At 44.3% G+C, this 26,581-nt stretch overlaps 1 protein-coding gene across 1 annotated transcript in view; it reads right to left on the minus strand.

Annotated features, from left to right (window-relative positions):
• SYN3 (synapsin III) overlaps positions 1-26,581 on the minus strand; it is a 254,606-nt gene that overhangs the window by 31,456 nt on the left and 196,569 nt on the right. Inside the window, exons 7-8 of the mRNA XM_084809687.1 lie at positions 23,559-23,621; positions 398-540 (exon numbers count right to left, since the gene is read on the minus strand). Coding sequence (XP_084665813.1) covers positions 398-540; positions 23,559-23,621 — 206 coding nt within the window. The remainder of the gene's footprint in view (positions 1-397; positions 541-23,558; positions 23,622-26,581) is intronic.

Genomic DNA, 26,581 nt, shown 5'->3' on the forward strand with positions numbered 1-26,581 from the left:
CTAGGTAAACTGTATTTGCCTAGCTTAGAGACTTATCCAGCCAAAGCAGGATTACAATTTCCAGCACCAGGCCTTTTGTCCCGACTTTGTTATCTTAGGAACTGGTGAACAAAGGCAGCAGCAGCAAGCGTAAGCCCTTTTCTTTTAGAGTCCTGCCCCTTATAATGTAGTGCAGTAGGTAGCCACCTAGGCCCATCCAGTGGTAATATGCAGAAGAGAATGATTGTGTAAAAATAATTGTTCATAGAAAGTTTTTGTTTAGGATACATTGGTCTTAATCAGTATTTATGATAGGATAAGAGTGCACTGTATTTAGAACACTAACACTTGTTTGATTATTTGTTTTAATGAGGAAGGGCCCTTGCTCCTTCCAGCCCAAAGTCTATGGCAAACTCACATGTATGCTTTGTAATTGTTGCCAATTTTCTGGATGCGGATGTCGTATTTGGAGTCGATGAAAGTCTCTGTTGTGATGTACGTTTTGGCCATGGCTACCACGCTTGCAATGTCTTGGAAGTTGTGCTGGTTCTCAACTTTCACCTTTGATTGTCAAAGATCCAAGCAGACAAAATAGAAAAAAGTATAGATGTGTAAGAAGGTACAACATTAGGGCGTGATTACTAGAGACTAGCAAAATGTCAACTGTTATGACAGGCAGGATGTGCATCAAGGGAGGGCCTGTATGATGCAAAGGACCCCTGGAGAATGCAACACATCTTTGTGCAAGTTGCATATTGTGACCTCTGTGGGTTCACTCTTAGTGAGGGTTAAGCTATTGGGTGTCAGAACATATTAGCCATGCAGGATCAAACCAAGGCCCATCTAGTCCAGCCTTCTGTTCTCACAGTGGCCAACCAGCTGCCCATGGGAAACCCATAAACGGGACATGAGTGTAACAGCACCCTCCCACCCATGTTCCTCAGGAACTGGTGTACATAGGCATACTGCCTCTGATGCTGGAGGTAGCATAGAGCCATCAGGATTAGTAGTGATTAATAGCCCTATCCTCCATGAATTTGTCCAATCACCTTTTAAAGCCATCCGATTTGGTGGCCATCACTACATCTTATGGAAGTGATTTCCATAGTTCATGCACTGTGTGAAGAAATACTTCCTTTTATGTGTCCTGAAGTTCCCACCAATCAGCTTTGTGCGATGAGCCTGGGTTCTAGTATTATGAAGGAGGGAGGAAAATGTCTCCCTATCTACTTTCTCTACATAATTACATAATTTTGTATACCTCTATCATGTCTCCTCTTACTGGCCTTTTTTCTAAGCTAAACAGTCCCAGACATTGTAAGCATTCCCTATAAGGGAGTTGTTCCAGCTCCTTGATCATTCTGGTTGCCCTTTTCTGCATTTTTCCAACTCTACAATATTCTTCAGAGTTGGAAGTGGTTTGTCCTTCACTGCTATAGTATCCTTAGTTAGCTTTGCCCCATCCACCCATGTAATAGGTGATAAATAGATGGAACAGTGGAAACTGATACCGTATCTATCATCTAATTTAAAATGCAGATACTAGAAAGACAATGAGACAACTATCTAGAGACAGACTTCATGTGGGAAAAAATTAAGTATATTGCCCTATGGCTGAGGTGGGGAACCTGCAGCCCTCTAGATCCAATATGTCCTTATTTTATGGCACCCCTCCTCCCCTCAAATACCAGCTCTGGGAGAAGCACATCACCAACATTTCTGCCTAGTACCTACATTTTGTAATGCCTGACTGGAGTTAGACACCAGTGAAACAGTACTTTATAAAACTTGCTCTTAAGATTTACAGAAAAACTTTGCTGTGGCACATTCATCCAAATCCATCTTGCAACATATAGTGTTACCCAAACCATTCGATTGCACTCCCATTTTTTTCTGGTATATATTTGTAAATGTTTCCAATTAAATTATATAATTGACTTAAAACTTTTTTTAACATGCTCATGAGTTATCTCTCCAGATTTTGCGAGGCTTCTAAGTTGTGCATTTTTCCATAATAGTGCATTAAGCACATGCTTACTCTGCAGATACTGAAACATACTAGGTTGAGATTGTCTCATATCTTGTATTACCTCTACATAGGCTTTTACTATTCTGTCCTTTAAAATGTATGCACCTTCAGAGAACAAAGATAAATTCTTATATATAGGAGATTATTCAGTTCTTTATATTTGATAGATGTTGCTCAAGTAATGAGTGTTGCAAAGCAGTGCTGGAACAGGTGTATATTGGGGATCTGATCATCCTCTAGGTAGTAGTAAAAGAATGCCTGGATAGCAGACTAATCAAAGGGCTGAAATACATGCAGCTTGCAAAGCAACAGAACAAGCAAAGAGTCAAAATATCAAGAAACTGGCAGTCTATACTGACAGCAAGTTCATCATTAATGGTATGACAGGCTGGGTTCCAAACTAGAAGATGAATGGTTGGAGAACCAGCACAGGACCAGATATAATAAACCAAGGGGACCTGGAAAAGCTTGCTAAGCTTTCAGAAGTCATCTGGTGGATGCAGGTTCCAGGTCATGCTGGCTTTCCTGGAAATGAGGCAGCTGATTTGACTAGCAAGGGAAGGAGCTGTTGTACCATTTTATAACTAAAAAATTCCATTGAGTTTTGGGGCAGTGATAAAGAACAAAAAAGTCAATCAGAAATGTCAAAGTTTCAGGTTAACATGAGCTTTGTTCAATTTCCACTCAGCTGTTTTGGAATTCAGCAGATGTGAAAAATTCCTCCTGTTCTAAATAGGTATATTCAAAAGAGAGATTTAGGTAGGCCTGTTGAGACAGAAAAAAAGTCCTACAACTCCCAGCATGCCCCAGCCAGCACTCCTTTCTGTCTAAATAGGCATAGGATTGCTCCCTGAAAGATTTGGTTTAAACAATGAAGAATTCCAGCTCTTTCAGAGTTTGGCATTTCACATTTTTATGCAATGTGTTACTAAAGTCTCTCACATGTTTCAAAGTTCTACATCCATGAGTTCAGCATGGCTTGTATAAACTTTGTAAAGCTAACCAATTCAGAAGTGTTATAATATGTGAATACAGAATATGCAACCTGTTTGCTTGGACAACAGGGTATTTCCCTGTTGAGAATTCTGAATTAAAAGTTTTTATTTTTTGAATAAAAACTTTTCGGAGCACACTCAGTGCTACAGGGGAAATTAAGGCAGAGCTGGAGGCAGACAAAGAGGAGCTTCTTATTGCAGAAGGCTAGGTGATAGTGCAATAAAAGTTGTGTCTGGAAGCACCCTGAGTATTGGGGGAAAACATGGTAGGAGTTCTAGAGCTATATTCTGTCTAGACAGACATAGGGCTTTTCTACATGAGGCATTTATTGTGCACTTGTCATTCTTTATGGTTATTTACAAGTTCTTTAGATGACATTGGACCCTCCAGTTTCACTTTTGTGTCTAACCAGCACTTTTGGCGAGTTCTTTTTAGAGCAGGGAAAATACAGCATTTAATTGTGAAAGCAAAATAAAGCATGACTTCCTCTTGTGTATTTGCACTATTCTGCTATACCATAGTGCTACCTAGGGGTTATGTAGTGGAAAAGCAGGCAAGGAAATATTCCTTGCATAGTGCTTGGATCTCAGTTCTGTGATGAAACCTGAAGGTGATGCAGCCATGTGTAGAAAAGCTCATAGGATTGTGCCATAAAAAACTGAACAGGACCACTCCCCAGATCAATATTAGGTGACAGATTCCACTTGTTCCCTCTATTTTTAATGTTCAGAAGTGAGTGCCTGGTGCCCATGTAGCCAAAATGACATTAACCACAGACAAGACGGTAGTATCAGCATGCTCAGGGGAACTCCAAGGTTTGCAAAAGTACAATTTGTTTTTATTTAGAAAATAACCATTCAACCCAATGAGGAATGAACATGCTCAATATCCACAGAATGTTGGAAGGGGTCAAAAATGGAAAACCAGGAAGGAGAGAGAATAGAATGTCCTCAGGAGCAGTAATCCATCCTGCAACATTTTGTTGCAGGTCCTACTTGTATACTCATGCTAAGAGTGAACTCAGTTTTGTGAGTGTTACTCCTTATGTATAGTAGTCAAAATGGCATACACATGAAGAAGGAGGTACCAGCATGCTCAGGGGAATCATGTGGTTTTCAGAAGGACAAAAATATATTTAGGATTAGCTCCCGCCAAACAGTCTAATGAGGATTGAGAATACTTTGTGGCCATGGAATAATGACTATCTGTCAGAGGGAGAGGAGAAGGAAAACCAAGTGGAGAGGGGGAATGGAATGGGGCAGAGAGGCTGGAAAGCTCAATAGGGGCACTCCGCATTGCAACATCTTCTTGTAGCTCTGGCTTGAGTCTCTTGAAATTTTCTGAATCCACCTGGCTCTGTCAGTGTATGAAGTCTACCATACTGACAAGGTCAGAGGAGAGCAAGGATCTGTGATTTTAGAAGAGAATGATTTGGCCATAACCGTCTCTCCTGTATACACATGCCCATACACACGCCAGTCCACTGCAACTCTCCGATGGAAACTGCCTTATCTGTCAGGCTGGTTATTTTCTGGGATAGACAGATGGTTGCATGGAAATTGCATGCTCCCTGAAAAACAAGCACAGCAGCAAGCTGCTTATCATTTTAATGTGTCATGTGTGCTATAGCAACAGTCGTGCTACCAGCTGTGTTACTATTAATTCTCCATGTTGCATATATAAGCCTAAAGTTCAGTGTCCTACTGCAACTAAGCGTGTAACTAAGTTTAAGTAGATGTATCTGAAATACTCACGCTTTCTTCCCTAATTAAATCCTACTTCCACTTCCCTCTCCTTCCTCTGTTGTTTCTGTGTGTCACGTTTTAGATTGTAAGCCCACTGGGGCAGGGACCTGTCTTCTGTAAAGCATCATGTAATCTGATGGCATTATATAAATAAGTAAATGCACTAGCCCACAACCCAGGGCTATAAGCTAGAGCTGTTTGCTATACACTTATGCTATACACTTTGAATTTTAAAAGATGTTTTTGAGACCCTTAGAAGGTCTTTTGAAAAGTATCTGGAAGTGTGATTATCAAGACTGGTGCTTGACTGAAATGCACATAGTGGTTCCTGGCTGTTGCAGGCCATTTAATAAGCTGACTCTAGGCAGGTTTGTGATGATGTTGCCTCAGCACAGGGATGAGTCATGGTGGCTCTTCCAGAGGCTCGAAGAAGCATCTACCCTGATGTCAGCCCTGTGTGTGCCAAAGCCCTGATCCAGTTTTCTTTCTTGTGAAATCATGTTAAGTGCTCCAAATTCCCCCTTTAAGATTCCATGTTAATCGTATTCCAAATAAATGCAAAATGAAAAACACCCATGTAGTTGGCCCATCACGTGATTTGCCAAACCTAGGGAGAACCTGTGTATGCAGGCTCAAATCTATGTTAATCTGGCCTAAATCTGTAATCAGGAAACATTCTGAAGTTCTGAATATTTTTTTCTAGTATTAAAGCACGATGAATCACATATGGACTGCATCACAGACATGGATCCAGTTGAACAAACATATTCATTCATTCATTCATTCATTCTCTCTCTCTCTCTCTTTCTCTCTCACTCACACCCACACACACCCACACCCACACAAGAACATGCAAAACATTTTACCATATATTTATAGGAAGGTAGGTTGAACAATACCTGGCTAATAGTGCAGGATCTAAATTGCAGCAAAGTCTATACTCCTGTTTCTTATTTAACCCAGAAAGCTTGTCACTGTCTACCCTACTAATATCTGAGCCCAGCCACCTAATCAGATTCACATACAACTACTGCTGCATGGTACCACTTTTCAGACTGGTAGGTAGGTAATTGCATATATCAGACCTAGAAAGCTAGTATTTCAGCGAGAAGGGTACTAGCCTAACTCTCCTCTAGCATGAACCTTTTCCTTCACGTGCTGCCAACATGGGCTGATGTCATCATTATCAAAGGTATCACAGGCTGTGGCCCCTACGGCACACAGACTGGGTCTCCCACAAACAGATGCCTTTGAAAATGGCAAATATACAATTAACTGTCTATTTGCTAAGGTGTGCTGTCCGTTTGCTCAGCAATGCATTCATTTGAAAGCCGCCAGCTGCTGTCATGAAAGTCTACAGAATTTCAGGACAAACTGTGAAAAGTTCAGGCCAGTCATATTGACCAAGCCTTACAAAAGGTTCCTGAAAAAGATTACTTGACTGGGTGTGCTTTCAGATGAAGCCTTTATTGTACAATCATCCTGCCCCGTTCACAGAATTCTATAAGTGGTCCAGATGATGACATCTTCCATTTGTAATCCTCCCACGTTTTCCAAACATTTCCTTCCATCTTTTTCTTTTCTTACCACAGATTTTCTGTGGTAGCGCTAGGGGCCGTCCATCTGGAAGTACTTTGAGACGCTCAGAAATAACAGCAACATGCATGACATAGAATCAGTCTAATCAAGTGCAGGATATTTCTAAACATTTAACTGCTCTGTACTTTGATACATGCAGTATGGATGGGTTTGTGTGTTTATTTATTTGATTTCTATCCCATCTTTGGATCCAAAAGATCCAAAGGTGGTGTCCTGGCTGGGTTGGGGCCCAGGGAAAGCAGCCAGTCACTTACAGGATAGATCTGCACTAGTGCTTTTTATCGGTACTGAAGTGCACTGATAACTGTTAGGGCACATTATGCATTCTGTATACTGCTATTCTAGTGTTTATTTCACATGTTTTATTCTGTATTATCCAAAATACTGCAACAGTTGTCATTGTGTGCACTACGAGGTATAAATGCACAAGAGGGATATAGTGTCATCATGATGGGATTGTATCAGTGTGACACGAGGGGTAGATCTGATGACAGAGTCTCTGGAATAGAAAAGGCACGTCTGGCTAGGCAAGGGTCACGTCCAGCAGGCCAAGTCAACCATGATACAGTGATGTTACATCCAACAAGGCAAAATACATTTGACGATCAAGGCAAACAACAAGATTCTATTAGAAACTTGGGCAGCATTCTGTAGGTGCTGCTTGGTTGGAGTAGCTCCTCATAAAGGGAGCTGTTGTCCCAGCAAGGTACTGTCAGAAACTGGGGGCTTAAGTAGACTGGTTGGCTCAGGTTCTTCAGAAGCTCCACCCGCATTTGGTACTGACTGTAAACCTTAAAGGACTCATGCTCATTTTTGTAGCCACAAGCTACATGAAAGGCTCTGGAAGAGCCTTCCTTGGAGGTTATGGGGAGAGCTGATTCCTTGGGTCCTAATTTATTTATTTATTTATTTATTGCATTTATACCCCGCCTTTCTCCCTCTCGCAAGGAACTCAAGGCGGCTTACATTATCCTCCTCCTCACCATTGTATCCTCACAACAACAACCCTAACAGTGTATGAGGCAGTGCTGAGGGTTCTCCCTGAAGTGGGGTGAGTAACGTCTGTTCAGGCTTAGAGTTCTTTTTGGAGTAAAGCTGAGCCTCTGAGTTTGAAGCCATAACACGCAGCTTATGTTAAATAAAGGAAAAGACAGGAAATGGAGAACTTCACTTTTGCCCTGTCTGCTGTGAATAACTTCAGTAGCATCCAGTATCAATCATTATCAAAAGCAGGGTGGCCCAGGGCTACTGACATTCCTGACAAGGCTGTTCTTATGCTGTTTTGCTGAGGGCAAAACTAGATGTGATGTTAATTGCAGGAATGCAATTAATGTGCATGTTTTTTGTTTTAGAAATAGCAGCTGCAGGGAAGCCTGAGCAGCCTCAGGACCATGGGGGTGGAAGGTCCTGACAAAAAATAGGTCTGTGTAGCTGCTATTTGCATTTCAAGGGAAGCCTCCATTTGTGTCAATGGACTTTGGGAGGGAGGGAAAGAGTTAAATTCCCCTACCCCACCCCGCATGGATGATCCTGGAGCTGCTCAGGCTTCCCCCACAGCTGCGATTTACCTTGCAACCCCCCCACAACAGCAACCACATTCATTGCATTCATCCAATTAACATTGTGCCTAATTGTCCCTGAGTTTCATCTTTAATATTTATTTAGCTTGAGCTCCAATGCTGCTATAATACAAAATCAGTACTAGCTATGTAACTACAGGGGCAATGCTATGCATGTTTAGATAGAAAAAAAAATCTGACAACTCCCAGCATTCCCCAGCCAATATGGCTGGCTGGGGAATCTGGGAGCTATAAGACTTTTTCTGTCTAAACATGCATAGGATTGTACCCTAATAGAATTAGTACTGAGCACTAACTAAGCTCAAGACTAAGAAATTGTGCTAATTATGCCAACGACATTCAGAACGAAGGCTGCAATCCTATGCACATGTACCAGGGATGACGGCTTCTTCTTTCTTCTTCCTCCCCCTCCTCCTCCTATTATTTATTACATTTCTATACCACCCCATAGCCGAAGCTCTCTGCGAGACTGAATTTAATAGGTGACTAGATATGCATAGGATTGCACTGTACCTGTCTATAGGTTTAGTACTAACTTGCATAACAGTTACCTTTTCATCCAATGTGAATAGCAGATGCGAGGGGCCCAATCCAGATTAGGACCACAGTGTGGGGCAAAGGATTAAAGCCCCTCTAACTCCAGGTCCAGACTGGGCTCTCCGGATCTGCTATTTACTTTTCAAAAGCCAGGCACGCAATTGCTAATTGCAGGAATCACATCTTGCATAGTTTGGCCCTCATTCAAGTAACTTGCAGGGACCAAGGGAAAAGGGGCTGTAGTCAAGAAAACCTGGGTGGGGTGGGGGGAATGAACACGTGTCCCTATGGGTCTGTTTGCATGTCACAACAGCTCACCATGGCTTAATTTACCTGCGGGGGCTGCCATGTCGTGCTGGACGCCTGCAGGCACCATTTTTCCATGGTGCTCATGGGTGCCCAACTTGCCATGGCTTGTGTTGTGCGAACATAGATGGCAGGGGTTGTTTGCAGTTTAGACAACCCTCAAATAACTGTAAAACAAGCCATGGGCTATCTAACCCTCAAATAACCCCTGCTACCTGGGTTTACACAACATGACAAGCCATTAAGCCAAGTGCCATGCAAAAATGTCACCTGGCATGATGCAACAGCCCCCATGGATAGATTAAGCCATGGTGGGCTGTCATGTTCTGCAAACCAGGTCAATGTGTCTGATCTTGTCATGAGGAGGCCGGGGTGGAATTGCGTTCCTTTACACAGGATTTTCTAAAATAGCCTGGTGCCCATGGAATTTTGCTGTTATAGGCAACCACCTATATTGGTATATTGACCCAGCCCATTTTACTGGGTTCTGCCATCCCACGTCCCATCAATTTTCAGGAAGATTTTTCCAGTGGGGAGGGAAGGGCAAGAGGTTTCAGTGTTAGGGGAGGAAGATGCATCAAAGTCCAAAGGCCCACTATTCAATACACTGAAGAGTAAATTGTGAAAAACCAGAGTATTTTAAGTATTAAGAACAACCTTGCTGAGTTTCTGTTTATCCAGGCAGAAGAGAGTGAAAGAACAGACTTCTCGCAGGACTCAGGAAATTAGGTTCATGTGTCCCTTATGGCTTTAATTCCTATGTCATTGCCCCACTCATCATTTTTATCCCTTCAGTTCCATTAACCTTTCCTTTTTGGGAAGCTAAATTCAACTATAAATGAAAAGTGAAAGTATCTGGAGGACAGATGTATACATTGACTGATTTGGAAATAGGAGGTAATGGAAATTTCAAGAGACTGTTCCCATGGAACATACACTGCAGTTTTTTGTTTCCACCTCAAGAGGCTTGGGTTTCGCATCCAATATGGGTGCTGCTAAGTCAGTGTTTAATAAACTTTCCTGAAGTTCATCATGTCACATATTTGGCCCTTGGTGAGTGGGAGCCACTACAGCTGTAACTGTGAAACCAGTTTCAGACTGGACATGTTTCTTTCCTTTGTTAGAATATAAGCGGAGCTATACTAGGCTAGATCTTTGGGTTCAACTAGCTTAGTAATCTTTCAGAAAACAGCCAGCAAGTCTGCAAGAAACAGGGCAAAAGTTCCAGCTTCTGGCAATAAAGCATACAAGGTACCTTTAGAAAGAGGATGTGGCTTATGACTGAGCCCCTTTCACTTTGGGAAGGATGCTTAGAGAAGTCTTTTGCAGGATTCATGGAGCATCTGCTGAACCTTGCTTACTGAATTCAGGCCCTACATAGGTGTTGCTAATGTAACTAGTTTATTAATAGGGTTTTATACAGCTCCCTAACAGTGGTCTTAATGCAAACCTACAGCAGGTTTCTTCTTTTCCAGGGGTGGGGAACCTTTTTCAGCCAGAGAGCTGCATTCCCTTTCAGGAAGCCTACCAGGGGCCATATGCTAGAATGGGTGGGTCTCCACAAAAGGCATGGGAATGATTTGTGTGTGTGTGTGTGGGGGGGGGGGGGTGTCACCGTTTGGAAGGGCAGGTCAAGCACACCTCCTTACCTTGCTCCCTGCTACATTAGGTTTGGGAAAGCCTTTGATTGAAGCCAATGGAAGGCTTTTTTCAAGACTAATTGGGGGGGGTGTGAGGAGGGGAGGCTCTGGGGCTGATGGAGAATGGAGGTTCCTCACCCATGTTCCATGCCAAAGGAAGAGAGGGGTCTGGAGGCTGGGTTGTGCTTATGGAGACAGTGCACAGTCAGTTCATTGTGCCTGAAAACAACACAAGGGTGATGTGAATAAAGAAAGGGAATTGCAAGACATCTCAAGTCTGACCCTTAAGTTCTTATGGAAGGCTGGGTTTGCCACATGACCTGTGGACCACCCCCCCACTGGTAAACTGCACTGCAGCAGCAGAATGCAGCAACTAGGGTGCTCGCTGGGACACCTAGCTATGCCCACATAACACCTCTGTTAAAAGAACTGCACTGGCTGCCTATCAGCTACTGAGCCACGTACAAGGTTATGTTATCATATAAAGCCCTAAACAACTTGGGTCCAGGACCGTGTCTCCACGACACCAGAAGGAGAAGGAAAGAATTGCTTACCTGCATTTTTCAAGGAGCTGGTTTCGGTCTGGGCAGGGCTCCATGAGCAAGTGCATCGCTCCATTCTAAGTCGCTTCACATAACATATATCTGGGTAGGGTGTGTGTGTGTGTGTGCGCGTGCAGAGTAAACATCAACTGACTGACAGGGGCTGCTCAACCAATAAGAGAGGCTTTCCCCCATCCAGGCTCCTCCCCTCTTTTCTCCTTCGATAAAATCTTCCTCTGTGTCAAAAATCACTCTCTTTCTCTCCCCCACCCCCCTGCAGTACTTACTTCCTTAAAACAACAATCAGTGCAGGAACTCGGTGTTCTCTCTGTTTTGAAGCTGCTGAAGGTGGAACAATCTGTCTTTCTCTTCCCCAGCATTAGTTACTTTCTTAAAACAATCATAGGGACACAGTGTGCTCCCTGCTCTGCTGCAATCAATTGAAGCTTCATAAATTCACAGCTTTTAAGGCTTCTCAATGTGTTATTTTGATTCATGGGAATCTCACTAACTCCAGGACTGCATTTTGGGAACAAGTCTCATTGACTACAATGGGAGTTACTTCTGAGGAGACACTAATTGGTTTGTGCTGGGAAGGAACAGGAAACACAGGGGGACGGTGAAACCAGCTCCCATTTTAATCTGATGGTGTGCAGGATGGCTGTAACGAAGGTGTGAATTAGTTACTTCTGAAGGCAATAAACCAAACACTGGAGAATCACAGCTTTGGTAAAGCGCTTTACAGCCTTTAGGAATTAGTGCTTTAAAATCTGCTATTTCCATTGAGGGGGATCTCTGTAAATTCTGATGAGTGTATTCAGGGAACAAGCCTCATTGAGCACAATGGGAGTTACTTCTGAGTAGACACTAATTAGTTTATGCTGGGAAACACAGGGGACAAGAAATACTCTTGACCAGGGTTACAGTGAAAGGTACACCCCTGGGCAGAGCTAGCATACCTGAGGTAAATGCAGGGGCTGGGGCACACAACAATTACACCGAGAACCGGACTTAAGGGAAAGAATCTGACTTTAAGCAGTCTCAGGAAATCCCGTTTTTCCCTGATAAGCTCTGGGGTGGCTGCTGAATGGCCACAACTTCATGTATCCTAATGACCTCAACACACAGCTAGCTCAGAGTAAATTGCTGTTGGAGACACCCCCTGGGATATCTAGTAGACTGCCTTCCCTTATATATTCCCAGGCAACATCTAAGATAATCAGAGAAGGCCTTGCTGGTCATTCCAAAAAGTACGGAATGTCGCCATGAAGAACCTCGACAGCGGTCCTTCTCTGTAGTGGCACCCACTCTCTGGAAAACCCTCCCCCGTGCAGTTCGGGAGGCAGGAAATGTGGCATCTTTCAAGCACTCCTAAAAACACCCCTTTTCACCTAGGCTTTCCCTGGGTTGTAACTGCTGCTGGGTTTTACTTTGTTTTCACATGCTACTTTAAAGTCTTAGGTTTTATGGTGTTGTATTTTATGTTTTTTAATTATTGTGAACTGCGCAGAGACCCTCGGCTGTTGGGCAGTATAATAAATAAACTTGTATGAATGAGGCAGGCCAATGGTGCCATAAAAGCCTCACCGAGAAGCACTCCTGGTTTGGCAAAGGTTTAGTGAGTTCTAGCATCCTTCACAAAACTACAGTTCCTATAGCATTCTTGGGAGAGGAAATGTCTGTTAAACTAGTTTAAGCCAATTTGTAGCATCGATAGATCCATGGCCAACCATTTTGCAAAAGAGGAAATGGTAGTTCTCTATTCATTTTCACCATTCTCAATCATATATAGTCTTTTAAACCTCTGCTCATAACAAGAATACCTAATCACTTTACTTCCATTTTGCAGCTCTATATCTAGACTACTCCTCAGTAGTCAACAATAAAACAAAAATAATTACACTATAATGCATATTAAGTAGATTCCACTCACCATATATTACAAATGTCTGAGATGATCTTTGGGGGGTTTCCAGTATAATGTAGTACAACATAATCACCCACACTTAAAAAAAATCTACATGGAGGCAGGCCAAACTGTCACCAATGATAGAACTCTCAAGTCATGTTGAAGTTTGAGATTCTGACCTGATCAAACCCCAAATGTCTTTCTTCATCTTCACTTCTCTTTTTGTTTCTGCCAGTGCAAATGAAGGTATACACATTCCCAAAGCTACAGTAAGAATTCCCTATTGACGTCTCTGAGGAAAACAAGGAGGAGTTGGGAACTCATCGTTTGGGTGAGGAGTCTGAATCAGCCGACCTGCTAGGAAAGGCTCTTCACTCCATTCGAGAAACCAAAGGCTATGATGTGAGGCTACCCAATGGCCCAGTTTGCATGTAATGACATTCCCTAGGTTGTTTAACCCAGGAATTGTTGGGGCCTCCAGCTGCCTCCAGCATGCTTGTTGATTCTGCTTTCTCAACCATCCAGGAATGTCCTGTTCCTATGTTGTTTTGTGAGGTCCAGACCTGGAACTCTAGGGGGTGAAATAACAGAGAGTTAACCCAACAGTCACTCATGGTTTGTTGGGTTAACTCTGGGTTGTTTAACCCCTAAACAATCCAGAGTTTCCAGGTTTGCACATCACAAAACCACCCAGGAGCGGGGTGTTCTTGGGTTGTTGACTGAAAGCGGAAGTGATGTGTGTGCTTGCTCACTGCTTGGCCCCAACAATTCAGGCGTTATTTAACCTAGGAATTGTTGTTATGTGCGAACCAGGTCACTGTCACCATGCTTACACAGGCCACCCCATTAAATTAGCTGAAACATTAACTGAGTGTTGGGACTCTAGCCTGCTTGGCATCTAAGCAGGACTCAGGTCGCTTCAGATCTTGTTTGATGGACATCTGTTCAAGCCTTCTTATGTTTAGCATGTTAAAAACTGATTATTATGTTTTACAGCTGTTTCCATCTGAAACAGGGTTGTTCTCAACAGTCTGCATTGCCAGTAACTCCCAGATATTGACATTGTGACACACTGTTTTTTCTGTCCAGAATAAGGCAGCATAACTAGGTTCATTATTTGGGATGCCTCTGTTATTTCCAGCAATACGTGGTGACTGCTGATATGAGTCAGAATGTGTATGAATGGGGTGTTTCACTGTATGTAACATCTTAAGTTATTTGTTGCCCTCCTTTTAAGAAAATATTTGTCCCTTGTCAAAGGAAGACTTTTGCTCTTTTCCCTTCCCCTTGAAAACTGCCAGTTTTTTTAAACATTTTTCTTTTCATTTCCAGCCTTTGAAAAGTCATGGTGATGAGTTGGTTATCCCCTCTAAAAGACTCTTGGTGTTTTAACAAGTCACGGTGGTTCTGCTTATTTTTAGCTATACTTAACAAAATAATCCCACATCCTGCTTAAGAAAAATAATGTTGACTGTGGCATTGTGAACAACAAGTGTTTAGTTTCCAGTGGTGTAAAATCATTTGATCCATGAATTGCATTGGGATAGTAATTTAAAAAAAACCCTTCTGGGGCTGCTATGGATCTGAAGGGAACTGTTTAACTTGTCTAATTAGAGAGAGACCTAAAAATAAAGTCAGAGGAACCAAAATATACATAACCCATAAATAGGAGCCGTTCTTTTCCTTCACTGAAGATCTGGCACATCTCCTTTCCATAATCTGATCAAGGAGAGGTGAAGGTTCTATTTGACGGAATTTGCCACTCTGAATTTTGTTCCTGAGAGTCAAGTTACCACATAACTGGCAAATATTCACACAGTGACCTGCTTCACACATAATGTTAACCCATGGTTTATTTAACCATAGGGTGCTGAATTCTGGGTTGCCATGTTGTGCGAACTTAGCCGTGCTAACAAACTATGGTTTGTTAATCAAGAACAACCCAGAAAGAGAACCAATGGTTTGTTGTTACCTAGTGAACTCTAGGTCATTTAAACCATGGGTTATCATTACATTTGAATCCAGAACCGTGGGTCATTTTGCCAGGCTACAGAGGTGGGAGAAAAGTGCCCCCCCCCTGCTTTACATGCCAGTACTTCAGTGCCACAAAGGCATTTGGGATACACTGAGGGAGTGGTTTAAGGAGGAGAGAAACACCCCGGGACTGAGAAAACAAACCACATTTTGTTCAATTGTCTGCCAGACAAACCCTAGGTGCGGCAACAAACCATGGGTTAAATAAACCATGGATTAGCATCATGTGTGAACCAGATCAGTGAGAGCCTTAAGCTTGATAAGAAGCCCAGAGATGGAGAAATTTGGGGGAAAATGGTGTGCGTTCAGCCTCCCCTCCTTTTGTCCAAAGCAAGGCTGAAAAAGGAACTCACTCTGAGGCCTCAGTTTTACAAAGTAATGATCAAAAATACCATTCTGGGTTTTGGAAGAAACAGATGTCAATGATCCCTGCTTCCCTCATCTTCCACCTAGGTTCTGGCATTCTCACCTTCCCATGGGCCACATGGGTGAAGCCAAAGATATATTCTGCAATGCCCTAAAAGGTAAGATTAGGTGACCACTGTTTTACTTAAATGAGCCAAGACCCAGACTATATCTTCTTGGTGACCAAGTAGGTGCTAGGAAATGCCCATGTTGATGGGTACATCCTTGCCTCCCTTTTCTTTTCCCTGAAAAAGGTTTAATAATCAGGTTTGCTGTTGTTTATTCGGTCAGTCGCTTCCGACTCTTCGTGACTTCATGGACCAGCCCACACCAGAGCTTCCTGTTGGCCGTCGCCACCCCCAGCTCCCCCAAGGTCGAGTCCGTCACCTCCAGAACCTCTAGAATATCATCCATTTAATAATCAGGTAGTCCTTACAAAATAAAAGTCAACCTGGTTTGAAATAAGTCCAATAAAAATTGGCCCTTAGAGGGACTGAGCTCCTCATGTTACAGTCTAGAAGGACAGAGAGATCTTGTGCCTTCTGACTAACCACTTTGGTGGTAGGGCTCAGGCTGGTCAGCATTTTTCCAAGGGTGACTATTTTATATAAATATGGAGTGGAGTGGCTTAAAATTCAGGGAGTGTATATTCAAGATCATGTAGCACTTCTTATTATTCATCAGTTTACACTTTTCATCAGTTTACATTTTTAAAGATACCTTGTCCTACTTGTAATTGGAGTGGCTCAGTTAATACATGCAACTGGTTGCATGGGCGGCTGCTCGTGGTGTGATGATGGCTGATTGAAATGTGAATGCTTCATGCAGCATCATTCATATGAAGATCTTGAACATTTAGCTCAGGCAATTCCAATCACACTACTGGAAACAATGAATAAAGAGAATTCCATTGGTGTCATTGAATTTGCTAGGACTTCATGCAGTTGACTTGCCATATGGATCTGCCTTCATGTGGTAGTTTCAAGTGGCTATCCATTTGGCAGTTTCCCTGTACTCAGAACAATGATCAGTAAGGTCCCATGGCAAGTGACTGTAACGAGAAAAGGAGTCCAAGATGGGTGGGAGTTTTTAAAAAAGGAAATTCTCAAGGCACAATTACAAACAATTCCAACAAGAAAAAAGGTGGAAGACAACAGAAGAAGCCAATGTGGCTTCACAAAAAGCTTAGAGATGACCTGAAAACAAAAAAGCACACATATAGGAAGTGGAAGGAAGGCCAAGCGACAAAGGAAGAGTACAGCCAGGTAGCACAGAATTGCAGGGATGATGTCAGGAAGGCTAAAGCTGAGAACAAGCTGAGGTTAGCGAGGGATGCTAAAAACAACAAAAAGGCTTTCTTCAACTACGGGCATAGAAAGAGACAGAGGAAAGAAATGGTGGTTCAGCTATTAAGTAAGGATGGCAAAATGATAACAGATGACAAGGAAAAGGCGGAAGTGCTCAATTCCTACTTTGGCTCAGTCTTCTCCTGAAAGAGGATCTATGACCCCTCTGGCAAAGGCGAAGTACAGGCTGAAGGGGCAGGATTGCAGCTTGAGATTGATAGGCATATGGTCAAGGAACACCTAATTACTTTGAAAAAGTTCAAATCTCCAGGGCCAGATGAACAGCATCCCAGAGTAATAAAGAAACTGGCAGAAGAGCTCTCAGAACCACTGTCTATTGTCTTTGAGAAATCATGGAGGACAGGTGAAGTGCCAGATGACTGGAGAAGGGCTAATGTTGTCCCTATCTTCAAAAAGGAGGAACCTGGGAACTACAGACCAGTCAGTCTGACATCAATCCCTGGGAAAATTCTGGAGCAGATTATAAAGAATCAGTCTGTAAGCAGCTTGAAAACAATGCAGTGATTAGTCAAAGCCAACATGGATTTGTCAAGAACAAATCCTGTCAGACAAATCTGATCTCATTTTTTGATCAGGTAACCTCCCTTGTGGACTGTGGGAATGCTGTGGACATAATATACCTCGACTTCAGCAAAGCTTTCGACAAAGTGCCCCATGATATCCTGATGAGCAAACTAGCTAAAAGTGGGCTAGATGAAACAACGATCTGGTGGATCCACAGTTGGCTACAGAATTGGACTCCAAGACTGCTTATCAGTGGGACCTTCTCAAACTGGCGAGAGGTAACTAGTGGGGTACCGCAGGGCTCAGTCCTGGGCCCAGTGCTCTTCAACGTTTTTAGTAATGACGTGGAGGAGAAGGTGCAGGGAATGCTGATCAGATTTGCAGATGACACAAAATTGGGCAGGATAGCTAATACCTTGGAAGACAGAAACAACATTCAAAGTAATCTTGATTAACTGGAGCACTGGCCAGAAAACAACAGAATGATATTTAATAGGGATAAATGCCAAGTTCTGCACCTAGGAAAAAGAAACCAAATGCTCAGTTACAAGATGGGGGATACGTGGCTCAACAACACTACTAGCAAGAAGGATCTTGGAATTGTTGTCGATCACAACATGAATATGAGCCAACAATGTGATGTGGCTGCAAAAAAGGCAACTGCCATTTTGGGCTGCATTAATAGAAGCATAGCTTCCAAATCCCAGGAAGTACTAGTTCCCCTCTACTCAGCACTGGTTAGGCCTCATCTGGAGTACTGTGTCCAGTTCTGGGTACTGCACTTTAAGAAGGATGCAGACAAGCTGGAGAGGGTTCAAAGGAGGGCAACAAAGAAGATCAGGTGACTAGAAACAAAGCCCTATGAAGAGAGACTGAAAGAACTGGGCATGTTTAGCCTTGAGAAGAGAAGACTGAGGGGGGAGATGATAGTGCTGTTCAAGTACTTGAAAGGTTGTCACAGAGAGGAAGGCCAGGATCTCTTCTCGATCATCCCAGAGTGCGGGACACGGAATAATGGGCTCAAGTTCCAGGAAGCCAGATTCCAGCTGAACATCAGGAGAAACTTCCTGGCTGTTAGAGCAATACGACAATGGAGCCAATTACCTAGGGAGGTAGTGGGCTCTCCCAAACTGGAGACATTCAAGATGAGGCTGGACAGCCATCTGTCAGGGATGCTCTGACTTGGATTCCGGCACTGAGCAGGGGGTTGGACTCGATGGTCTTGTAGGCCCCTTCCAACCCTACTATTCTATGATTCTATGAATTGTGCCAAAGCCTAGGAAAAGGGTTGGTTTTCAATCCTTTCAATGCCTAGGTTTGGGTTGAGTGCCGATTCTAATAACTGCTAACGATTGTGAAGATAGAGTCAGGAATGGCAGTTGTTCCTGGTCGATTTGTCTGGAGTTAAAGGATCTTGCATATGTGATGTTAACAAATAAGCATACAGGGATGAAAAGGGTCTGGGTAAAGACCTGCCAAGGATACAGCTGTCCTCTTAAGAAACCAGAATGTAGGCTGCAAATGACTTTTCATTTCATTTGCAAAGCTAGCTTCCTTTCAACATAAACAACAGGACACAGTTAAGGTCCACATCACAGAAAGCAACAGAACAGCAATAAAGGAAATCTAGGGTGTGATTAGCTCTAAAAATTCCACACTACCCAAAGGTTAGTACAGCTGGAAACCTTGGCTCTAAGCACAAAGCAGAAGGAACACACCTGATTTCAGCTTGGCTGTGATGTGGTTCCACAGGCCAAACAGATCCAAATTCATGCCTGCTGGCTCTGCTCACAGATGGCATTAGATAAACCAGGCTGTACAAATATTGCTTCTCATATGGGGTGAAATGAAATTGCGCACACATTCAAAATGTTAGCATTTTAATATTTTTTTAAAACTTCAAAAATTTGGAAATTTGACCGAGGCTTAATTTTAGAGAGAATGTTAGACACCTGATCACCTCCTTTCCCCCTAAAAGCCCAAATCAACTGGCATCTATCACTGAGAATGTTGCAACAAATTTCAATTTAAAAGATCATACAGTTGAATGTTTGCGAGCAATTCTGAGTTATTTGTAAGCAATTCTGAATTTGACTGAGAATTCCTCCTAAATTGGTTTTGGCTCAATTTCCTTTTTATTTAAGGTCTTCTTCCTTTGAGACTAGATCACTCCCAGAAGTTGCTCATGTCTGGACTCTGCTTTCTCTGTGCTACAAGGAGCTTCTGTATGCAAGGCAGGGACTTAATAATAAGTTGGGAAGCAGATGCTAACTGTTCAGACCCCGTAGGCCTCTGGTAATCCTGAATTTTGCATATGAAGAAAGGATTGGCTTATTTTAGTACACTATGGTGTTTTGTGTATGGGTAGAGAATATGGTAGCATTGGTGGCATCTATCCTATTTAATACATATTTTTGTGGAGATAATAGTTTAACTGTATGAAAAAATATCAGATCAGATGATACTTTCCTAAATATTTCAGACAAACATCACTTGCCCTAGGGTTAGGGGCAATAGTATGCTTGACTGGAAGCCAAGATGCTTATATGAAGTTCATTCAAAATGCAGATAACGTTTCATTTACAGTTCCCAAAGCTAAAGAATTTGCTAATCCATTGAATGTAGAAGCATCTCCAGAGAGTCTGGGAAAAACAAACAGGTTTGGAAGAAAACTGTTTTTAGGATTTCTTTCTTGGCAGTCTACCAAACAAAAGGAAGGTCTACTTCTTTCCTTTTCTGTGAAATTCTAGTAAGCGAATGGCCATATTTCCTTGGGGGAAAAGGGAAACTAATGGAGGCTTCCACTCAGTAGGATCAAACAGTGGGATAAACCAGGGCTTTTGTTGCAGGGAGGATACCTATTTAGAGGAACTGTGAGATCCTTGGGGTACAAATTCGTAATACATTGAAAAATGAATATCCAATTTTTATTGGATTAAAGACTTTTATCAAGTATATAGCCAAAGAAACTTTCAAGCATACAGCTACTCTGCTCTGAATACACTCTAGATCAACCTTCCCCAACCTGGTGCCTTCCAGATGTTTTGGACTTCAACCCCCATCAGCCCAAGCGTGCATGGATAATGGTCAGGAATGCTGGGCGTTATCATCCAGAACATCTGGAGGGAAGGGAAGGCTGCTCTAGATCAACAAAATTCTTCCATATGCACAATCTTAATTATGTTTCACAGTTAAAGGCAGACCATTGAAAACCCTTACCTTCAAAACTGGTAAATGCATCAGTAGATGCTTCAATCCACCCTCCCACCCCCTCCAACTTTAACTTTTATCTCTGTGTTTGCATATTTGTTTGTTTGTTAAGTTTGGTCAAAAATATATTCTTCTGGCCATGCCAAATGAGATGATTTTCTAGGCTCCTTTATAGCTTGATGCTTGCTTAATGGCCCTGATTATAGGTGGCTTTTGGCTGCTAGACACAGCTGAACTACTTGGATGGAAGCTGAAAGCAGTAGTGCGTGTGTGTGTGCACGTGTGTGCGTGCGTGCATGTGTGAGAGTGTGTATGGAAGAGAGTGAAGAGAGGTAAAAAGAGGTGGTTTTTAATGTAGCCCGTAAAAGAGAACCATCTAAATTTTGCAACTGGCTGGCAAGAAAAAACCTGGTGAGACCTGAAAGGATAGCCTTGACTACAGCAGCAGTCTTGTTTTCCTGATCATGCCTGGGAGGGCTTAGCTCCACTGGCCAGTCTTAAGGGTGAGGCTCTTGCCCTCTGTGCCTCCCCATTCTAATGTCCCTGCCATCAGCACTCTCTCCTCACAAAGAAATGGATACTGTAAAAGGCTCCCCCAGCAGTTGGACCTAGGGTTCTGGGTTCAACTTCTGCTTAGCCTTGGAATTTTTTTTATCAGCTGGGGAAGCATGAATCAACTGGGATGGTATAGACAGGATAGGAATAGAGGGCAGGGAAGTTGTGAAAAGTGCTTAGCTGGGCAGATAAAGCATGGGCTAATGGCAGGGCTGGAACCAGATTCTAGTGGGCCATCAGCATAGTGCTGCTGATCGGCTCCCATGCCACAGCCCCCCACCTGCCTCCTTGCCTACCCAAGCCACTGGCTGGCCGGCTGAAGCCCCCTCCCACCTGTCTGCTGAAGATGCCCACCTGCTTGCCCACCAAACCACCCTAGCTGCTCACTCGCTCACTCTACACTCTGGGTTTTTTTAACTTGGTGGTGGTGGTGAAGGCAGGTTTGTCTCCCCCTCCTCTTCACCTGGCCTTGGAGGCCCCCTGTATGATTTAAAAATTGGGGTTTTTTACTTAGGTTTTGAGTAGCAGCCATATGAACCAATCAGATGCTGCTTTGGGGGGGCACTCATCCAACGAGGTCACAGGAACAAAAGGACCGCCCTATGGCCCCATTGGCTGGGTCCCTCCCCCAAAGGCAGTGTCCGATTGGTTCAGATCACTCCCACTGAAAATGTAAGTAGAACTTCTTTCTTTTAAAATAGGTTACCACAGAGCCTGCAGGCTTGGCTGTGATGATCGCAGTGTGGTCAGCTGGGAGGGCGAAGAGGAAGATGATGGGAGCCTGTGGGCCCCCAGCAGCCTTCTGAGCCTGTGGGCCCTCAGCAGCTGCCTGCCCATGCCGACCATCAGGCCTTGCTAATGGCTTCCCATCACTTGACCTGGCTCTGTGCCTAAAGGAAATGATGTGGAATCAAATACCCTGTAAACGACTTGGCCTTGCATGAATAAGATGAATTCCAGATTTTGCCACAATATGTAATCTGAATTTTCTTTACTAACGTTACCGGTAATTTTAGAATCTTGAATACGCATTTCCCAAATTATTATTATTATTTTTGTTGTTGTTGTATTAAACATGAATTTTAAAAGCCTGTGACTGAGAGCTGCTTCAAGACGAAACCAAATGCAGATGGACATTCTACTGTGCTGTTGTTAGGGTGCTTCCGGATGGATGGCTCCTAGCACGACCAATCAAAAGACATTGTGCAGCTATTCCATATTTTTCTCCCTAAGGGATTTTTCTGTGGATAGAAAAGAGGTGGAAGAAGCAGCAGGAAAACCTGGGCAGGTTACAAGTGGAAGATGTCGTCTTCTGGACCCCCTGTAAAATTCCATGAACGAGGCAGGGCAATTGCACAATGAAAGCCTCATCTGGAACACCAGAAATTTCCATGAACTTGTCTTGGAGCTGTACAGAAAAAAAAAATCTGCTCATGTTAAAAGGCAGAACCTGGGTTGGCAGTGAAGCAATTACACTTCAGTCAGCTTTCCAGGTTTTGTGAATTGGCTCTGAAGACAAACACACTTGCCCCCCCACCCCCGTATCATGTAGTCTCTCCCTCAACTGTTTTCTAACCCTGCATCCTGTACCCAAACCCTCCTCAGTCATATGGACTAGCCTCTCTGAAATGAGGGCTGACGCAAAGAATTTGGGAAACCCATCTTGTTCCAAAGGATAGATTTTGCACCATCTTGTCCTCCAAAGCATACAAGGCAGAGACAACTTTCTGAAAATGAGGATGGCTGGATATACACTTACCGCCTTTTTTTGCTTCCAATGAGGTTTCACCGCCCGCCTTTCACACTACGCAGTAGCCGCCTCGAATTGGAACCGGAATTTCCCACTTCCGTGCTCCCGCTTTCAATACTCTAATATCCCCGTATTTCCCCTTAATGTGCTCTGATTTTCTGCCTTCACTACCATATCCAGTCGTAGTCCCCTCCCCTTCTGTCCATATGCAGCGGTGTTTGTATTTCCCTCCTGTCCAATCACAGCTCTGAATGGCCCCATGTCTTCTTCCGGCTACCAATTGCATAGCTTCCTCAGCAGCCCCCATTTCCTCAGCAACAAGCAAAGGGTTGGATGTACGTGCACTTGTCTGATCTCAGAAGCTAAGCGGGGTTGATCCTGGTCAGTTCTTGGATGGGAGACCGCCTGGGAATCAGGCTTCCTGCACTGAGCAGGGGGTTGTTGTATCCCTTCAAATGAGATTAAGTTTTACACCCTCCTATCCCCTGCTCTGGATGTGTGTTTTTTTTAATTAAGACGTTATCCTCGCAGAATTGGGGCTTTTCCGCAATGTTTTTTTTCTAATTGAGGCATGATCTTTGAAGCTTCGAAGTTGTGAAGCTCCATCCAACTACTGACCAGGGCCGACCCCGCTTAGCATCTGAGATCAGACAAGCGTGCGCAGGAAAACAGCAGAGCGCTTGAGCGTGAACCGAGCTTGTGCATTCGATGAAGCGCTGCAACGGGGAAAATGGGTGAGTGTGAATCACCCATTTTAATGCGAGAGCGTTTAACCCGGTGGGACACCGAACTCATTGCAACGGCGGGCACAATGTAGATCGGCCCGATGTCTGTGCAGACATAGATTATATCAATATGGTCTCTTCCTTACCTTTCCCATCCCGGCATGAGCATGTCCCAGCTTGACGACAACGGGGAAAGCTGGAGTTGTCAGCTGAAAGACAGAACACGAAATCATCATGGAACTGGTACATGATCATCATCATCACCATCATCATTGTCACCACTTTTAATTTGTGTGCCGCTCTTCCACACAATATGCCCAAAGCGGCTCTCAACACAAGTACAACAATACAAAAACAAGTATGCACCTCAATGCATCAATTGCAGTATTTGCAGTTCATAACAAGCAATTCAGTTCAGTAATACTAACATAACATTTCAAATTAATTACAAAACAGGCAATATCAACCACAGAGGGAGCAATCCTATGTCCCCTCCATAGTGTCTAGGGGGACATAAGATTTTTTGGCATCTGAGCTCTAAGGTTGGAACCAGGGCTTTGACCTCAGAGCCCAGAAACTGCGCTCCCTGCCCCCTCCCTTGCCCCCTTGTAGCTGGCATGGTTCTTTCCGCGCTGGCTACATTTCCATGCTTGGAAATGGAGTGCGGAGATGGGGAAAAGCGGGGTGGTCCCGGGGGCAGGGCAGGGCAATGACCAAGGAAGCCGCTTTACATAGCTTCCTATATACCGTGCGGCCTCCCCCCTCCTGCTCTGAAGCTCCCCAGCTAGACAGACAAAATCGCCTGTCTAGCCAAAAATGAAGTGACCAGAGAACAGAGGTGAGCATCACCTCCATGTTCTGGCCACCCTGCATTGGATAGGCACCTGCCTCCGAGTTCAGAAGCTGATGACTATGTCCATAGGCTTGTGCCCTAAGTCACAATATCAGTTTATATCAACCAGTAAGCCAAAGGCATATACACCAAACCTTTCCAATGCATTAAGCATTAATAATGCCCCCAAATGGCAATTGCAGGAAACAGAAACCAAGTTTCTTACAACCACCAGGAGCTGATCTCTCCCATGCCTTATTCTCTCATGCTGGGGCAGTTCTTAGGGCTCCAGCAAAAACAAGAGGGTGGGTGGATGTTTAGTCTCTTCCCCTGTGTTCTGGATGTCCCTACATGACAGGCTTTTTCAGTCGTATTACTTTCAATCTTGTTTCACAGGCCCATCCATCCATCCATCCATCTCTATTCACACAGTGGAGGCTGCTGGCTCCGATTTTGGTGGGGCTAGACGTCCATTCTGGGTTTCAGTCACAACCCACCAGAACTCTAAAGGAGTGATCCATGGTGCTGAACCCCACCCCCCAAATAGGTCCAGCACCTTGGATAGCTCCTTTAGAGTTCTGCCTTATTCTGACTGAAACAGTGGTGTAGTGGTGGCTGGTTGCGCCGGCGTGTCGCTCCGGTACTTTTTTTGAAGCCAGCCCCCAGCTGGGTTGCAGTCTGCTAGGGAAGGAGGAGGGAGCAGAGGGAGTGTGAGCGGCTGCCTCTTGTCTTGTCTACTACGCGGAGCCAGCTAGACAAAGGGAGTGACTGAGAGAGGGAGCCTGAGGGAGCTTTGCAGCCTCCTCTCATCCCCCTCCCCATTTTCCTCCTCAGCTCTTGGTTTCTGCACCCGTCCCTGCTCCGTGCCTGTGCGCCCAGCACTGCCCTCGTCTCCTGCAACACCGGCCACCTGTTCAGGGCTGCTGCTGCTGGCCACAGCAGCAGCAGGAGAGTAGGGCAGGGAAGGGGGCACTGCCACCATTGTTTACTTATAGGGCAGGGCAGGTGGTTGGTTTGTGCCAGTTTTTAGGATTTATCACACAATCCTATGCAAGTTTACTCAGAAGTCAGTCCCACTATGTTCAGTTGCCAATTGGGCTTTCTCCCAGGTAAGTGCGCTTAGGACTGCAGCGTTAGCTGCTTTCCCAAGATCTCTGTAAATTTAATTCAAAATAAACACCCATTGGATTGCACTGTTAATTCTTAAACATTAATTTCTACAGTAAGCAAAATTGCCAAATGCAACCTGCTCTGTCAGCTACCCTTTTTGGTACAAGGTAGGGATGTACGAAACCACTTACCTATTTTGTAAGTGGCATCTATGGTGGAGGGGAGGCACGCCGGGGAGGCGCTCCAGGGGGGAGGCACTCCTCCCCCCAGAATCCTCCCCGGCCGGCTCTGCTCTGCGGCGATTCCGCAGAGCCACCGGCTGGGTGCATCCGCAGACAGACATCTGGCTGCGGCAGGTCTGCGGAGACAAATGGCGGCCGGTGTAGCGGCCACCATTTGCATCCCTTCGCTGAGCTGTGATAGGCTATGTAAATATTTACATAGCCTATCACGGCAAAGAGCGGGGATGAAAATGGCAGCCGGTGTAGTGGCTGCCATTTGCGGCCGCAGCCCAGCAGTCGCCAGAGCTGCTGCTGCCGCCGGTGAGAGGCTATGTAAATATTTACGTAGCCTATCACGGCTCAGCAAAGGGACGCAAATGGCAGCCGGTGTAGTGGCCGCCATTTGCAGCTGCAGCCCAGCAGTGGCCAGAGCTGCTGCCGCCGCTGCCGCCACTGGAGCCAGGTAGGCTCCGTTTCGCGGGGCTTTCGTGGGGTGGTGGGGTGGGTTGCTCCGTTCCACCACGGATTCCAGGGGGCTGAATTCACTGGAATTCGGCCTCCCTGGAATCCGTGGCGGAATTCTGTGACATCCCTAGTACAAGGTTGGCATGTATGTGGGCAAACAAACCCTGGTGGAGGGAAGGGAAACAGAAAAAAATCAGTTGCAGGGAGAGGAGAAAGAAGGTGCGTGTGTGGTTCAATCCAGCTGTGTGGATGTTTCTGTTGCAGGATGGGAGAGATATAATGAAGGGGCTTAGGAAAGGCTAATGGGTAATGTTGGGGCGCTCAGGGCACATGCGAGGGGGCTGTTTAAATGAGAAGGGATCTGTCCATGAGGGCTGATTTGAGAGGGTGAAGCTTCCATAGGGTATCATGTTTTGTAAACCTAAAACGCTTGTGAGTGAGTGAATGAAAAAGATTAGCACCCCTGCATTTTTTTTCTCAGACATCCAATTGAAATACCCCTGCCTTACTCTCAGCTGCACTGTTTTTGGGTCCCAGTTGA

The sequence above is a fragment of the Heloderma suspectum genome, chromosome 7 (genome assembly GCF_057233095.1).
Source record: "Heloderma suspectum isolate Gila_16-S chromosome 7, 16-S_ref, whole genome shotgun sequence".
NCBI classification, from domain to species: domain Eukaryota; kingdom Metazoa; phylum Chordata; class Lepidosauria; order Squamata; family Helodermatidae; genus Heloderma; species Heloderma suspectum.